This window comes from Polyodon spathula, chromosome 55 (genome assembly GCF_017654505.1).
Source record: "Polyodon spathula isolate WHYD16114869_AA chromosome 55, ASM1765450v1, whole genome shotgun sequence".
Lineage (NCBI taxonomy): Eukaryota > Metazoa > Chordata > Actinopteri > Acipenseriformes > Polyodontidae > Polyodon > Polyodon spathula.
The window spans coordinates 582,189-599,719 of record NC_054588.1 but is presented as its reverse complement, the minus strand read 5'-3'; the positions used below and the strand labels follow the sequence as shown (position 1 = coordinate 599,719).

General features: G+C 45.0%; 2 protein-coding genes across 8 annotated transcripts in view; one reads left to right on the top strand and one right to left on the bottom strand.

Moving 5' to 3' along the window:
• Positions 1-2,978: 2,978 nt before the first annotated feature.
• oxa1l (OXA1L mitochondrial inner membrane protein) lies at positions 2,979-14,463 on the top strand. Its single transcript, XM_041239496.1, has 10 exons — positions 2,979-3,094; positions 4,468-4,611; positions 5,427-5,655; positions 6,432-6,575; positions 6,978-7,063; positions 7,337-7,501; positions 7,745-7,849; positions 9,275-9,437; positions 12,473-12,553; positions 13,348-14,463. Exons 1-10 carry the CDS (start codon positions 3,002-3,004, stop codon positions 13,479-13,481), a joined length of 1,344 nt encoding a protein of 447 aa, XP_041095430.1. The 5' UTR covers positions 2,979-3,001; the 3' UTR covers positions 13,482-14,463.
• Positions 14,464-14,583: 120 nt separating this feature from the next.
• The window catches only part of slc7a7 (solute carrier family 7 member 7), a 40,373-nt gene continuing 37,425 nt past the window's right edge, over positions 14,584-17,531 (bottom strand). For all 7 annotated transcript variants that reach the window (XM_041239490.1, XM_041239492.1, XM_041239494.1 and 4 more), the window contains 3 exons: positions 16,854-17,003; positions 16,081-16,264; positions 14,584-14,985 (listed from right to left, as the gene is read on the bottom strand). In XM_041239490.1, the coding sequence (XP_041095424.1) occupies positions 14,906-14,985; positions 16,081-16,264; positions 16,854-17,003 (414 nt within the window). In that variant the 3' untranslated portion in view covers positions 14,584-14,905. The remainder of the gene's footprint in view (positions 14,986-16,080; positions 16,265-16,853; positions 17,004-17,531) is intronic.

The following is a 17,531-nucleotide window of genomic DNA, read 5'->3' as shown; positions in this document are numbered from 1 at the left end:
GAAAACACTGGACACTGGAGGATTGGAAAAACATTGCCTGGTTCCTGCTGTTTCACGCCGATGGGAGGACTAGAGTTTGGAAAAAACCAAAAATGCATCCATCATGCCGCGTGTCAACATTGCAGGCTGGTGGTGGTGGTGTGATGGTGTGGGGTGTGTTTTATGGCACACATTGGGCCCCTTGATAAAAGTGGAGCAACGTTTGAATGCCGCAGAATATCTGAACATCATTGCCAATCAGGTGCATCCCTTCATGGCAGCAGTGTATCCATCTGCTAATGGATTTTTTCAGCAGGATAATGCCCCATGCCACAAGGCTAGGATTGTCCAGGAATGGTTCCACGAACATGACAGTGAATTCAGCTTACTGCAGTGGCCTGCCCAGTCACCAGATCTCAATCCAATTGAACTGTGGGATGAGATGGAACGAGCTATTCGGAGTAGAGATCCACTACCAGCCAACTTGACACAACTGTGGGAAGCATTGGAGTCAACATGGGCCATCATCCCTGTGGAACGCTTTCGACACCTTGTACAGTCCATGCCCTGAAGAATTGAGGCTGTTCTGAGGGCAAAAGGGGGTGCAACTCAATATTAGGAAGGTGTTCCTAATGTTTTGTACACTCAGTGTGTGTGTATATATATATATATATATATATATATATATATATATATATATATATATATATATAGCACATAGAATAGTGCAGGAGGAGTGTGTGATGAATTGAATGCTCACTCAATAGCCCCAGACTCTGGATACTCTTGATTTGTTCTGTTAAAAAGTGAAAATGCCAGGTCTCATGACAATGGGATAAGCGCCTCTCCAGTGTTGTAATGTGTGCAGTGTGACCTGCGTGCGTACCACCGCCTGCACTGCATCCCCTCCACAGGGGGGCTCATCACTACAATCCTGAAAGCGTTTATAAGGGGCTCTTTTTTGCTACATTCGTGTTATTATGACAAAAACTTGACAGTGGAGTTACATTAGCACGAAGAGGTGGTGGCTGGGTATGTGAAGGAGGTCGGCTTACACAGTGACACGCTCCCTCATCGCAGCCTTAGAAATACTGAAAGAAAATTCACGGACAGACATTTCCACCTCAAGTCTTTCTCAGCGTCTTCAAAAGAACACACTGAAAAAAGACCCCTAGTGGGAGTGTTTGGTCTGGAATTTGAGTGTTTTAGTATCTCTCAGTTCAGCACTCGAGTGTTTATTAGTTGTAGTTGATTTTGTGGCCTGTTTTTAAAGACTTAAGTAGCATCCAAGTGTCATTTTGTGATGTTTTTTAAATGTCGCTGAGTATTCAATGGCGTTTCCATTCTATTCCATGGCCCGTCTGCTCCCTGTTTCTGTATAAATGTAGAGTAGGGAGGCTGTCACGTGATCTGAGTGGAATGAGGAAGGCTGGTCGGTGCCCGGCCGTTAGGATTCTCCAGGTGAGCTCAGAGCAGCTCAGCCAGGTGAAGACAGATTCAGAGAACAACGAACTCAAGATTGGAGCAACAGAAGCACGCAAGATGATTGCAAACTACAATACAGGGATGGGAATAAGACTCCCATTGCACAGCAGTTCGGTCCATTCCTGGTTTTACAAGGAGTTGAATAAGACACACCTGAGCTTGTTACCTGTGCACAGCTTGTTTTGATTAAATCACATAATAAAACCTGGAAAGAGATAAAACTGCTATGCAATAGGAGTCTTGTTTTCATCAAATGACATTGAAGCTGCCGGTTCCCTGATATGCTTGTTTAATTGGGCTTTGCCGATGTGTAATATTTTGCTCACTGTACAAAGCTTTAGTATCAAATTAGTTATTTTTCTTGTAGCTTCACTGAAAATCGATCAGCCAACTTGCCAAACGTATTGTTTACTAAAGTCAATAAATATAAAAATATACGAATAAAGGTATATGTTCACTGTTTGCATTTGTGGATTTGTTTTTTGGTGCTAACTGTCTATGAACTGCCCCACCTCCACACACAGACATCCAGAATTACAGTGTCCTCAACATTACACGAATCATTATTTTATTCTTAATAATCTTTATATAGCACCTTTCATAGTGGACCACCATCACAAAGCACCTTACAAGATATGAGACTAGGGTGAGTGAACGATGCATCAGCTGCAGAGTCACTTACAAGAACACCTCACCCCAAAGACAGAGCACAAGGAGGTTCAGTGACTCGCTCAGGATCACACACAGTGACTCAGTGGCTGAGCTGGGATTTGAACTGGGAGACCTCCTAGTTACAAGCCCGTTTCTTTAACCACACAGCCTCCTATAATATAGTAATTCCAAGGCTTAATAACTATTTAATCCAAAAAAAAAAAAACACTGCTTCTGAAAAGACTCCTAAAAGCTGAATTCATTTTTGGAGTGATGTCGTTTTTAACTGTAATTCCTGCCCCTTTGTGGTTTTTCAATATAAATTTTAATGTACTAACTCGCAGCTGCCCCCTAGTGGTCGAGTCTAAAACTACCTCAATCTAGAAGTTAATTAAGCCTCAGGAATATTTTCAGAACGTTTTAAAGGGACATTAATTAGTTCAAGAAATGATGGGAGCAGAAGCAGGGTTAGAAAGGGAACAAACTGGAACAAAATGAAATATGTTTGAACATTCAGACGCATGTCCCCTTAAACAGTGGTAAAAAAAAAAGGAAACTCCGTCAATATGTAGCACACACACCTCTTCGTATCCTCCGGACCGGCTGAAAGCAGGTTAAAAGTAGGGAAACTTTAACATCTCCAAACATCGCAAAATTACAAGCGTCTGCAATTATAACCAGATACAATGAAACCCCAAGCGCTTGTTGTGCAAGTCGCACTACTTTCTGAAAAAAATATTGTAATTTCAACCTTTTTTTGTTTGTTTAAAATTATTAATGTGACAAAAATCATAATAAAGACAATGCGGAATAGACACGCCGGGGTTGAGCGCTTTGCTGTTTGTCCCTCCAGGCTCCCCGTCCCGGCTTCCTCTCTTACTGCAAGATGGCAGCGTTCAGGGTCAAAGTGACGCGGGGATCTCTAATGAAGCATTTTATTAATAATATCAGCATTCACGGGATAAACCCGCACGCAAAGGTAGGGTCCGATAGTAAATGAGTAACAGTGGCACACATGCTGCAGAGTGTGGAAACGTCATGTGCAAACGATATACCCCCCCCCCCTATATATAATGTATATAGTGCTTAATGTATATGTGTGTGTGTAACATGTGTGTAACATGTGTGTTAGTAAAGGAATGTGTCCAGTGTTCAATGTCACGGTGCGCTTGTATTGTGTTCCCTGCACGAGTGGGAGGACGGTTGTTGGTTTTTTTTTTTTTTTTTTTTTGTTAGTTACAATGTTGATACTAAATTTTCAGTTGTCTTTCTGTGCACCGGACACAAAGACACGTTTTGACACAAATCTGTCGCGTCTGTGTTTGTTTACAGCCTTGGTGACAAACGTGTCGGACCACTCTGACTCTGTGTTAGTTTACTACGTTATAATAGAGTTTAGTTTCATTAAAGCTACAGACAGACAGACAGAGCCTCTCAGTCCTGTTCAGTTTGACTCTGATCCCTCCTTGGTGTGTGTTAGTTTACTACATTATAATAGAGTTTAGTTTCATTAAAGCTACAGACAGACAGACAGAGCCTCTCAGTCCTGTTCAGTTTGACTCTGATCCCTCCTTGGTGTGTGTTAGTTTACTACATTATAATAGAGTTTAGTTTCATTAAAGCTACAGACAGACAGACAGAGCCTCTCAATCCTGTTCAGTTTGACTCTGATCCCTCCTTGGTGTGTGTTAGTTTACTACATTATAATAGAGTTTAGTTTCATTAAAGCTACAGACAGACAGACAGAGCCTCTCAATCCTGTTCAGTTTGACTCTGATCCCTCCTTGGTGTGTGTTAGTTTACTACATTATAATAGAGTTTAGTTTCATTAAAGCTACAGACAGACAGACAGAGCCTCTCAATCCTGTTCAGTTTGACTCTGATCCCTCCTTGGTGTGTGTTAGTTTACTACATTATAATAGAGTTTAGTTTCATTAAAGCTACAGACAGACAGACAGACAGAGTCTCTCAATCCTGTTCAGTTTGACCCTGATCCCTCCTTCGTGTGTGCTATTTTACTACATTATAATAGAGTTTAGTTTCATTATAGTTACAGACAGAGCCCCACAATCCTGTTCAGTTTGACTCTGCAATATAATCCCTTCTTCTTGGTGTCTGTGTTAGTTTACTCCATTCTGAAAAGAGTTTAATTTCATTAAACCTACAGACACAGAGAGAGAGAGAGACAGGCAGAGCCTCACAATCCTGTTCAGTTTGATGCTACAATATAATCCCTTCTTGGTGTCTGTGTTAGTTTACTACATTCTTGCAGGTTTAAGGTTACAGTAAGCTACAGTAGTGTTTGCTGAGAATACTGTAGTACAAACAGTGATTATTATATATGTTTTGCAGTGTTCTCTGTTACAAAGGTCGTGGATCCACACGGTATGGAGTGGCGGGGTCTGCGGTCGGTCACTCGGAGCGGGTCGCTGCCGACAGTCGAACGGTCAGTTTGTGTTGGTCACTGCAGTGGCCGTCAGACACAACAGCACAGAGGTAAGTATAGCATATAAACATGGAGAATGGACCAGAGATCGCCGTGGCTTTGATTCTGGGAGCTTCAATAAACATTAATCTGTTCATGCACCATCCTTGCACTATTGCACTTCTAATGTATCTTTGTAGATATATCTTGTTGTAATACTAATTTGTTGCATCTTAGTTCATGTTGTATTCTAGTAGTATTATTTGCACATACTGTAAACTGTACTGTACTTAAATATTTATCTTGCATTGTAACCCTGTACGGTACTGACTGTAATTATAATAATAAAAAATAATAATAATAAAAATAACAATAATAAATGTTACACACTTAGTTTCTTGCTTTTGACTAATAGTCTCAATGCATGGTGTTATTGTTTTATGACTACCTGTCTGATGTTCTGTTCTATGATACAGGGGTGGCAATAAGAATCCTGTTGCATAGCAGTTTGATCCATACCTGGTTTTACTGTGAGTTTAATAAGACGGACCTGACCTTGTTACCTGCACACTGGGGCTAATCAAGCACATCGTAAAACCTGGCAGGGGTATATGAAGCTGCTGTGCAATAGGAGTCTCCTTTTCCATTCCTGTGATGTATAGAATATCTAGGGTGATCTCCACTCCATGTTCTTGACTAGGACTGTACCAGTGAAGCGTGATGCTGTCTTTACAGGCTGTGTTGCACTGTCATAGAGGCATGTACATTTGTATTGTAGCACAAGAGCAAAAGCACAGCATAGCTCACAATGATACATGGGAATTTCCAGTGGCTGTATTGCATCAATATCACTGCCAAATACTCTTTTTCTCTATCTTTTGTTAAGGTTCCCATTAACACAGCAGCAGGCACCACCCCTTCCCTCCTCCAACCAATCACAGAGCAGGCGGCAGGGTCAGCCCCCACAGTGTTGGATGTGTTGCAGGAGGCGGGGCCAGAGCTCAGCCTATCAGAGCTGGGGCTGGGGGCGTACACCCCCGTGGGGCTCATTCAGAATATTCTCGAGTGTCTGCACTTGAATCTGGGGCTGCCCTGGTGGGGGGCCATTGTGATGGGTGAGTGGATGGATTCACACCTATTATAACCCCTCTAACCTTGTGGGAGCGCAAAGGCCAGTGCACACAGCGCCCCCCTGTGGCTCCCACCAACTGCAATCGATAAAGCCAGGGGCAGGCGCAGGAGTTCGGTTTCAGTTCATTTTGGTAGGGAGTCAATATCTGAGCTGTTTAACTTTTCAGGTACCACAGGGATGGATAGAAGACTCCCTTTGCATAGCAGTTTGAGCCATTCTTGGTTTTACTATGAGTTTAATAATCAAGCTGGTAGTAAAACCTGGAATGGGTGAAGCTGCTATGCAATGGGAGTATTATTACCATCCCTGCACTGTGCTGCATTGTACCAGGCACCTAGGAACGCTTTGTCAAGGGGCCATGAAATTAAACTAACCCATTTCAAAGCTGTTATTTAGTGATGGTCCAAAGTTCTTGGTTACACCAAGGTTAAGATCAGGAGAACATTGTCACTCCCATACTGACAAACACACAGAGCTACACAAATGTAGTTTGTACATATGTTGTTGGTTTGAGAGGTGTTCACTGGGTTTTAAGGAGTTTTTGGGAGAATCAAAACTAATCTCTGTTTTCTCTTTTCAAGTCAATTAGAAATACAGATACCTCATAACAGCCAAGCTGTCTGAAACATTCACAGCATTTCCAATGTGAATGCAAGTGGCATGTGACTTGGTGGTCCGGTCAGAAGTCCTGTTGAGTACCCCTGGCTTAAACTGTACCTACCGGAGAGTTACACATGATTAACCCCCCCTGTCTTTCAGGCACGGTACTGGCTCGCTGTCTGGTGTTCCCGGTCATCGTTAAGGGTCAGAGAGAAGCAGCCAAACTGAACAACCACTTACCAGAGATGACCAAACTGACCAACCGCATGAACGAGGCCAAACACAGCGGGAACAAGTTTGACTGTGAGTGCATATACAGAAACACCAGAGCGCTGCGCTGCACTGTGCACAGGAGCGCTGCGCTGCACCGTGCACGGGAGCACTGTACACAGGAGCACTGCACTGTACACAGGAGCACTGCGCTGTGCATCGGAACACTTCACTGCACTGTACACGGGAACACTGCACTGTACACAGGAACACTGTACCGTAATGCACTGTGCTGAACACAGGGCAATGCTGGCGGGACCACACCATATAACATGGATATAAAACCCTGTACAGAACTCCAGCAGCTACCCAACATGACTCTATATAAAGTTGTGATTTAATGTGCTGGCATTGCCTGCCGTGTGCTGTGCAGAGCCTCGCTATGCTGAACTGTACACTGGGCAGTAGTGTTCTCTCTCTCTCTCTCTCTCACAGTCTCGAAGGCCTATTCTGACTTGATGATTTTTCAGAAGAAGCATGATATTAACCCTTTCAGAGGATTTCTAGTCCCTTTGGTGCAGGTGAGTGCATTGAAGTGCTCTACTGAGAGGTATGCAAATGAGCTGAGATGAATCAGTGTGGCTTGGGAACATTTTCCATGTGGTACCTTTCTTTCTAATAAAAGCAGAGATGTTGTAGTGTCAAACCGAACAGGATCGTGGGGCTCTCCCTGTAGCTTAATGAAATGTTAGAATGTAGTAACTCGCACAGACACCAAGCAGGAATTCTGCTGCAGGGCTGTACTTTCTTATGTCGTGTGTAACTCTCTCCCTTGTTCTCTCTCCCTCTCTCAGGCCCCCATCTTCATCTCGTTCTTCATCGCCCTTCGGAAGATGGCGTACCTCCCAGTTCCCAGCATGCAGAGCGGCGGGCTGTGGTGGTTCACTGACTTGACTCTGTCCGACCCCTTGTATATCCTTCCTCTGGCTGTGACCGGGACTATGTTCGCAATCATCGAGGTGACAGGGCAGGGGTGGCTCTGTGTGTGTGTGTCTGTGTGTGTGTGTGACACTGTCTGTGTGTGTGTGTTTGACTCTGTCCGTGTGTGTCTTGGTCAGTGCAGGTTTCATTTCCCCTGTTAGGTCGCCTCTCTCCTCTCTCCCTTTTTTCCTCTCTAAACCCTCTCTTCTTTCCTGTCTCATCCCCCCCTCCTCTCCTCTCTCCTCTCTACCTGAGTAATGTCTGTGTTTTCTGTCCCTCAGTTAGGTGCAGAGTCCGGTGTTGACAACCCAAACCTGCGTGCAATGAAGACTGTGTTCAGAGTGATGCCCTTCGTCATTCTGCCGCTCACCATCTCCTTCCCCACGGTAACGGCACGCCTCTGCCAAGCGTGCTCCATTTATAAACTTCCAACAGGAAGCTCTCCGTAAGAAGCCTGCAGCTTTTGCAGGCAGGGAAGTGTGTTAGACTGGAGAGAGATGTGTTGCATGTAAAACTGCAAAGAAACAAAACGAACGTTACTTATTTTGAAGTGTCCTGATGGTACTCGTGTCCTCGGTTTGTTTGTGTTTGTTTTGGTCATCGTGCCGTTTTCTTTTGTTATTTGAAAGTTTGTTTATTACACCGTGTAACAAATTTTTTTATTTGTTTTTGTTCCTGGGTAGTAAGTGTTATTTCCTAATTGCTTGTGCCTCAAAAGTATAGAAAATGGCTATTATTCCCCACAAACTTTGCTTTTGTGACCAGGACAGTGATTTTTCGAAATATCACTATTTCCAATGGGAAAACGGGCAAATGTGTGTCTTTTCGTTCACATAAAGTCAGAAAAAAACAACATATGAATCCAAATTAACATGTATTTATACTAAAGTAATACAAAAATGACTACAAAAGATTTAGAAGCGAGTAGTTTTTCGAGAGAGATTTACGATTATACTGTATATTACATAAATCTCGAAAAACTACTCGTATGCTTTGCAATTATCCACTGTCGATGTTGCATCCTCAAAAAAATCAAGCAGGTCCATTTTGGATCGTGTTATAGTTTATATGTAATACAAGTCAGGGTTATTGGTCTGTAGTTACCTGGTTCGGTTTTGTCTCCCTTTTTGTGGATCGGTATTACGTTTGCAATTCTCCAGTCTGTCGGTACAACCCCTGTGTCAAGAGACTGCTGCATGATCTTGGTTAGCGGTTTGTAAATAACTTCTTTCATTTCTTTGAGTACTATTAGGAGGATCTCATCCAGCCCATGGGATTTGTTTATTTTAAGATCTCCTAGTCCCTTTAACACGTCTCTTCAGCCCCCCTCTCTGTGCTGTGCTCTCGCCTCTCCAGCCCCCTCTGTGCTGAGCTGTGCTCTCATCTCCGCAGTCCCTCTCTCTGGGCTGTGCTCTCGTCTCTCCAGCTCCCTCTGTGCTGTGCTTTGCTGTGCTCTTGTCTCTCCAGCCCCCCTCTCTGTGCTGTGCTGTGCTGTCGTTTCTCCAGCCCCCTCTCTGTGCTGTGCTGTGCTCTTGTTTCTCCAGCCCCCTCTGTGCTGTGCTGTGCTCTCGTTTCTCCAGTCTCTCTCTCTCTGTGCTGTGCCGTGCTCTCGTCTCTCCAGCCTCCTCTCTGTGCTGTGCTGTGCTCTCGTTTCTCCAGCCCCCTCTCTGTGCTGTGCTGTGCTCTCGTTTCTCCAGTCTCTCTCTCTCTGTGCTGTGCCGTGCTCTCGTCTCTCCAGCCCCCTCTCTGTGCTGTGCTGTGCTCTCGTTTCTCCAGTCTCTCTCTCCTGAGCTGTGCTCTTGTCTCTCCAGGCTATCTTCACCTACTGGATGACCTCAAACGTCTTCTCGCTGGCTCAGGTGGGCTTCCTGAAGATCCCAGCGGTTAGGAAGAGGCTGGGAATCCCAGACAGGGTGACCCACGACCCTTCTACACTGCCCCAACAAGATGGCTTCCTGAAGAGCATGAGAACTGGTGAGCAGAGAGTTCTTATTGCTGTTTGGCAGATGCCTAAACAAATTCATCTTGAGGAAGGCAGTGAGAGGTGAAACCTCTTAAGGGAGTCATTTGAGTTCATTTTTCATATGTACCTTTTCATATGTAATGTGTTTGGTGCTGTTTGCAATCATTCTGAGTGCTTCTGGGTTCTGTTTTCAAATCTTGAGTTCGTTGTTCTCTGAATCTGCCTTCTCCCGGCTGAGCTGCTCTGAGCTCGCCTGGAGAATCCTAACGGCCGGGCACCGACCAGCCTTCCTCATTCCATTCAGATCACGTGACAGCCTTTCAGCTCTTTAAAATGGTGTGATCAACAGCATCTAATAAAACCAGAAAGGAAACAGAGCCAGTCTGCATTTACCAATAAGTCATTTACAACTTCAAAAACGTTATTCTTCTTAAGGTCTAAAATTGCTCAAAACTGTTGGATCGAAATTCGATTTTTTTTTTTTTTTTTTTTTTTTTTTTTTGAGTAATGCCTTAACCACGGCAGTTTTAAAAGTGGTTCCAGTTGACAAAGATCTGTTAACAATTTCACCAAAAATGCCTTTGAGGATTTACACTGGAATTGGATCTGAAAAAACAAGTATTTGTATCCAAAGTATTTGATTAAAAGACATTTGTAACGATCCGCTAACCCAATCAATTGAAAGAGCTGGAGCAGCAGTGAGCGGTGATATGTCGGTGTGTCAGAGCGCGTGGAACGCGGTGGATGACTTTATTTTGTGAGTTTAGTCTGTAAAAGCAATTTAGGGGTAGATGTACGAAAGTGTTGCTTCTGTCGCTTTGCAAACCAGTTGAAGTGTAGTGTGAAACGTACTAAACAAACTCAACGCTGCTTGCATCGTTTTAACAAAGGCTTTGCAGCTGCTTTATCCTTCAGTGAATATGTAATTCTGGGCGTTCCTGCAGAAATTCACAAAACAGGGTGGAGACAATGCAAATAAGGGATCAAAAATATTATAATGAGATGCGCTAAAGTCGCCGACAATTGTGACACTTAAAATTGCATCAGTGTAAGAACTTTTGAAAGCATGTTTTGAACAGTCGCAGTTGTTGCTGGCATTTCAGTCTGCTTTTTCTTGTGCGTTGTCAGTTGTGCTCAGTGTATTTTTGTATTTTACCCAAGTACCTAATTTTCACTAAAGCCAAAAATGCAAATTGCGGTGTGCTTGCGCTGAGACTGGCAAAAAAGTCTAATGTGGAGGAGAAGCCTCTACCAGGGAAACACTGTCGTCAGCACTGGGCCCTGTTTCACTTAAACATAACATGATCTTTAATATTCATTCATTCAAAAAATGTATTTGATAGAAATCTAACGTATAATAATAATAATAATAATAATAATGCTAAACATAGATTAGTATTTGCAGCTGGTGATGTCGGAGCAGGATTCATATTTGGAGATTAAGGGAAGCCCCTAAAGATTTGCATACAGGCACAGCACAGCGGGAGCCATTTCATTCTGTAACTTCTATTATTTTAAGCAAATCTGTCTCAGCTGTATTTGTTCTTCCTGCCCCCTCCACCCTTTGTTTTAAATTATTAGCTAAATGACGTTCTATATTTCATGCCAGTCTACTTGTCCCCAGTTTATTTAGGTGCAGCCCATCTTTTAAATAATACCCCCAGAAACGGTCCAAATTATTTATAAAACCAAACCCTTCTTGTGTACACCAGCCAGCTAGCCACTTGTTTAAAGATCTTCTGTAAATGTCGTTACCTTTACCAACAACTGGTAATAAGCCTGATAAAGATTTTGCCTCCCAGTTTTTTTTTTTTTTTATTTATTTGTCAGAGATTTGAAGTTTTCCTTTAATACTTCAGCTCTTCTATCTCGATCGCAGCCTCTTCTGTTGCTGTGAACAGTTTTGCAAATTCTCTGTTCGGTGTCCTTACTTTTAGCACCAGGGAGACAGGATACAGCTCTATTTGAACGGTCTGCACACAGAAGCCAGCGTCTTCCGATCGCATCGTGAAATCCCCTATTAAAAATCCAGCACTCTTACTGTCTTCTGTGTCGTGTGCATCCCTTCTTAAAACCTGAACCCTATTTGTCCGACTTTTTTTCTGCAGGATCCTTTACGATTTGTGCTTCCTTGTTCCTGGCAGTAACGCGATTTTCTTTTCGCTGTTTTTCCACCCAGTTCATTCCCTAATTCTGTGTTTCTATGAGGAAGACCAGACTCCTCTGGAATTCACTGTCTCTTGTGATCTCTCTCACCGACTCAAAAACAGTCCTCTGATTAAAACTAGTGTCAATAAATTGTTCATTTAAAGTGATTGTTCTGAGTATTTATCAAGGTAGATCATTTTTTCTGTTAACGTGTGAACAGTAAAACACTTCTCGCAAATAAAATGATTCTTAAAATAAGAAACATTGACTACTGCATACATTTCACAGAAATCTCTCGTTTCACCTTTCGTCTTTTGAAGAGGTAAAAAAGATGCAATACAACACTTTCTCCACAGATACGCTGTGCTTGCTGGAAAGAGATTCACTCATTTGGTTGTGTTATAAATGGGTTTGTCCAGCAAGCACAGTTTCAAGCAGTCAAATGGAGTCTTTAGTTTTCCTGCTGAAACTGGGACAAACAAACACTGTGTTCTTTAGGGCAGTCACTGATCAAGCCTGATCCCTTCTTTCATGTCAGAGTGCAAGGATAGTGCATCAGCTGAGGATCCAGGAATGTGGTGAATAGACGGCTGCTACACCAACAAAGCACTACCGGCAAGCCCAGAGGAGTTGTATTAACACCAGCAGAAAATGTAATACAGCAGCCCCAGTTTCATGCAACATGCGTGTTCATACCAATTCTAAAACACGCTTGTTCTCCGTTCAAGACGCACTTGGTGATCTGCAGTGAGCCGTGGTCTTGTGTCACGATCCGTACCTCTAATACGATGTGATCTGGCGTGTACAGAAAGTCTTGTATAGTGGGTGCTGTGCCACTGCAGTTTATAGCAAGACTGTGATACGAGGCTGACCCCGCATGTTGTGTTTTGTGTTGCAGGATGGAAGAATGCCCAGCTAACACATCAGCTGGAGGAAAGAGAGAGACGAATCAAAAACCACCTAGACATGGCGGCTAAAGGTACCCACGATGCACTGCGTTTTATAGTGTGGACCCGCCAGCATTGCCCTGTGTACAGCACAGCACAACCAGGCTCTGCCCAGCACACAGCAGGCAATGCCAGCGCACTAGATTACAGCTTTCTATAGACTCCACTGTGTTGGGTAGCTGCTGTAGTTCTGTCCAGGGTTTTATATCAGTGTTATACAGTGTGGTCCCGCCAGCATTGCCCTGTGTACAGCACAGCACAGCCAGGCTCTGCCCAGCACACAGCAGGCAATGCCAGCGCACTAGATTACAGCTTTCTATAGACTCCACTGTGTTGGGTAGCTGCTGTAGTTCTGTCCAGGGTTTTATATCAGTGTTATACAGTGTGGTCCCGCCAGCATTGCCCTGTGTACAGCACAGCACAACCAGGCTCTGCCCAGCACACAGCAGGCAATGCCACCGCACTAGATTGTAACTTTATACAGGCACCATGTTGGGTAGCTGTAGTTCTGTCCAGGGTTTTATTTTAGTATTTATATATAATGATTTTATTGTTTCAATGCTCATTTTGTAAAAACAACAATTTATGGATGATCTTCGTCAATCCTTATACACTGAAATATGGCCGTGGACAACGCGCGAATCGACAATCAACTGTCCAGGGTTTTATTTTAGTATTTATATATAATGATTTTATTGTTTCAATGCTCATTTTGTAAAAACAACAATTTATGGATGATCTTCGTCAATCCTTAAGTTATCTTACTTTTAATTAAGGGAATTTAAATTGGGTTCAGGACAACTGTATATTTGTGTCAATGCTGCAGGGCCTTTGAGGCAGACGTTTACCCAGAATCCTCTGCAGCAGCCTCAGCAATTGGTCGCCAAGGCGAAAGGGGCGTCGGCTCTCGGCAACGCGTCGAAAGACAAGAAGAGGCCGTGGGAGGAGACTATCGGCTGAAGCACAGTCCCAAGTGTGTGTAAACAGGGTTTGGGAAACACGAGGCTCAGTTTTGAACCGTGTGCAAACCCCCCCCCCCCCCCCCCCCCCCCCCCCTTTTTATTTATCTGCTGTGACATCACAAGATCCACTCGACTTCACTCAGCCCTGCAGACAAACTGCTAGTTCCTTTGTTAGTGTAGTGTGTGTTTCTTATCCCGTTTGTTTGAGTGGATCTTGTGAGATCAGAGGTAGAAGAAGCTAAGAAAGTCAAGCAGCAGACTAGCGTCTCTGCTAACGCCTTCATCAGTGCAATGTGTGCGACATGCTGGAATTGTCTGTCATCTCGGAGGTAGTTCACCCAGAACTTCACTCAGAAACTGTGCACAGGTAAAATTAGAAGAAACTAAAAGTCAAGCAGCAGACATGAAGAAACGGATCCTTCCAGGGTCCCTGAGGGTCTCCCCTGGTAAAGGCTCGGCCCCATGGTGTGCAGGGTGACTCATCCACACAGGTTAGCGTCCTGGCTGTGCGAAGTCCTTTTTGGGAATTCTAAAGGAGCGTCACATTGGCTCTGTCGCTTCACCCAACGAGCGCAGAGCGGACGCCTGCAGGGCTGGCCTCTGTCCTCCGGAGTCCTGCAGCTCGCTGACAGCCGCTCAGTTCCTGGGTATAGAAAAGGAAGCTGGCTCGAAGCTAGAGGACGCCTGCTGGACCTTCAGTGCTCCAGAGCAGCTGTGTGGGGAATTGCTGCCACGAGGAGAAAAAATTGGGCATTCCAAATCTGGGGGTAAAATAAAAACCAAACGGACACATTGGTGTCTGTGTCACCCGCGCCACCCTGAGGAACGCACTGGCTGAAGCGCTCGTCTGCTGCTTGACTTTCTGAGCTGCTTCTAGCACAAAGACCGTAAAGAAAAACGAAGACATCTTGGTAATTCTATAGTCAATAAAGAAGAGAATAATAATGAAATAATAAAAAGGGTTCTGATTTCTTAAGAAATATGCCTCCATCCTTTCTTAGAAGTATTGAAGCACCCTTGCTGGGGGGGGGGGGGGGGGGGGGGGGGGGGGGGTGTTAAGCAGTTAAAAAAAAAAATCAGTAAACAAAACAACATAATTCTTTTTTTGTTTTAAATCCCTTTTAATTTAAATCCACGGTTGAATACATTGCATGTCCGGTTGTACTCTTCTGTGCTGTACTACACAGACAGCAGCAATATTTTTTACAAAATATAGAATAACCCTCCCCATAGCAGAATATATTAAAACATTTTTATTTAATTTCTTTTTTGTCTGGAGTGTTGCCATTGCAAAAGAATGGCCCTGTCGTCGCCTCCCACTTTCTCTCTCTCTCTCTGATTGGTGTGCCTGGAGTTTCGTTGCTTGGCAGAGCAGCTCTTCCTGCATTGGTGAAGATGGCAGATGTTTTCCTATTGGCCAGTTCATTCGGTTTTGTCATCGTCTATGTCCATCTCCGTTAAAACGGAGAAGCAAATCATTTGGATAAACTTGGCCAAGGAGGCTGTGAAATAGAAAATAAAACGTAGTTAGAGCTGGAAGGGAGGCTGTCTGTAGTGGTGAGAGCTGAGTGACGGAGGGAGGGAGTCTGCCTCTAGTGGTGAGAGCTGAGAGGGAGGGAGGCTGGCTCTAGTGGTGAGAGCTGAGGAGGGACTGGGAGGGAGGGAGGCTGGCTCTAGTGGTGAGAGCTGAGGGAGGGAGGCTGGCTCTATTGGTGAGAGCTGAGGGAGGGAGGCTGGCTCTAGTGGTGAGAGCTGAGGGAGGGAGGCTGGCTCTAGTGGTGAGAGCTGAGGGAGGGAGGCTGGCTCTAGTGGTGAGAGCTGAGGGAGGGAGGCTGGCTCTAGTGGTGAGAGCTAAGGGAGGGAGGCTGGCTCTATTGGTGAGAGCTGAGGGAGGGAGGCTGGCTCTATTGGTGAGAGCTGAGGGAGGGAGGCTGGCTCTAGTGGTGAGAGCTGAGGGAGGGAGGCTGGCTCTAGTGGTGAGAGATGAGGGAGGGAGGCTGGCTCTAGTGGTGAGAGCTGAGAGAGGGAGGAGCTCTATTGGTGAGAGCTGAGGGGCTCTAGTGGTGAGAGATGATGGAGGGAGGCTGGCTCTAGTGGTGAGAGCTGGGAGGGAGGCTGGCTCTAGTGGTGAGAGCTGAGAGAGGGAGGCTGGCTCTAGTGGTGAGAGCTGAGGGAGGGAGGCTGGCTCTAGTGGTGAGAGCTGAGAGAGGGAGGCTGGCTCTAGTGGTGAGAGCTGAGAGAGGGAGGCTGGCTCTAGTGGTGAGAGCTGAGGGAGGGAGGCTGGCTCTAGTGGTGAGGGCTGGGAGGCTGGCTCTAGTGGTGAGGGCTGAGGGAGGGAGGCTGGCTGTAGTGGTGAGAGCTGAGGGAGGGAGGCTGGCTCTAGTGGTGAGAGCTGAGGGAGGGAGGCTGGCTCTAGTAGTGAGAGCTGAGAGAGGAAGGAGACTGGCTCTAGTGGTGAGGGCTGAGGGAGGGAGGCTGGCTCTAGTGGTGAGGGCTGAGGAGGCTGGCTTACTAGTACTAATTGACTTTAAGAAGCCTTGGTTAGCACTCATTTAAAGGCAGTGACGATGGTGCTAGTGGGGAGAGATGTAGCTCACCGATAGTCTTGCGGAGGCACAGGGGTCTCCTGTGCTCTGGGATGTAGCAGCACAGCAGGTAGACGGGCACCCCCGACAGCGCAATCCCAATGCCAATCAGGGAGTTGATGGTGTCGCTGTACAGAGGCACTGCCACCAGGAAGATTGTGCACAGGCAGAAGATCACCGGAAACACCAGACTGAGCTGCAGAGACACCCGGACAGAGACACACGCACACAGAGACACATGGACAGAGACACACGCACATAGAGACACACGGACAGACAGAGAGACACACAGACAGTAAATTAAGAAGTATATGGGCTAGATCAGCTAAGATGTCTATAGAAGAGACCTAATGATCTGACAATGGATCTAGCTTTCCTATTGTTTTACACGAGCTGTGCACTAGAGTGGGCTGGAGCTAACTAAAACAAGCAGTCAGTAACACCCTCCCCCCCTGCACAGCTGTGCATTCAAAACCAGAGCAATCAGTGGGATGACTTACATCAACAGTGCAGATTAGTACAGAATAAGAAATGGCGATGACATGATTAATGATAATTGGATAAGTGGTGTTTAGGTGAGCAAATGAGGTGTATTGGTATAATGTAAATAGTGTGACAGACAGAGAAGTGAATTCATTAGCCCACTGTCTGTGCCACCTAGCCCCTCAGATTGGAACCCAGGCCCCCAGAGGAAGGTGAAAGCCAGGAGTGAGAGGCTAGTGAATTCTTTAGCCCTCCTGTCAGTTTGCTTTCTGGCTATTGGTTGATCTCATCCCGATTGGTACCTTGAGTGGGCGGGGTCTGTCTGGTTCCTTCCAGCGCAGGTACAGCTGCCCGGCGATTGACAGACCAACGAAGAACCAGTAGCTGAAGCTGTAATAATTAATGAGCTGGAATATGTCTTCAACACAGAGGTAGACCAAAGACATCGCACCCTGAGAAAACAGAGATGATGGAAAAGGTTCAAACGTGAAACGTGCGCATTTGAGTATGTGCGTGTGAGTGGTTTCCTGTGTATCTGTCTGTCAGTGCTGGGACAAATAACCGAATATTCGAACAAACATTTTTTGACATGTATTTGGACATAAAAATCAGATAAGAACGTAAGAATGTTTGCAAACGAGAGGAGGCCATTAGGCCCATCTTGCTCGTTTGGTTGTTAGTAGCTTATTGATCCCAGAATCTCATCAAGCAGCTTCTTGAAGGATCCCATGGTGTCGGCTTCAACAACATTACTGGGGAGTTGATTCCAGACCCTCACGATTCTCTGTGTAAAAAGTATTTCTCTGTTGCATCTTGTAACGTCTTGCTGTAAAATAAAGGCACACACACAGGGCCACGCCCCCTGCCCCTGCTGCTGTGCTGTCTCTGCGTGCGTTCAGAGCAATAGAATGTTGTTGTTGTTTTTTATTTATTAATATTCAAACAAATAATTTAAATTGAGCGAATATCCGAACATGAAA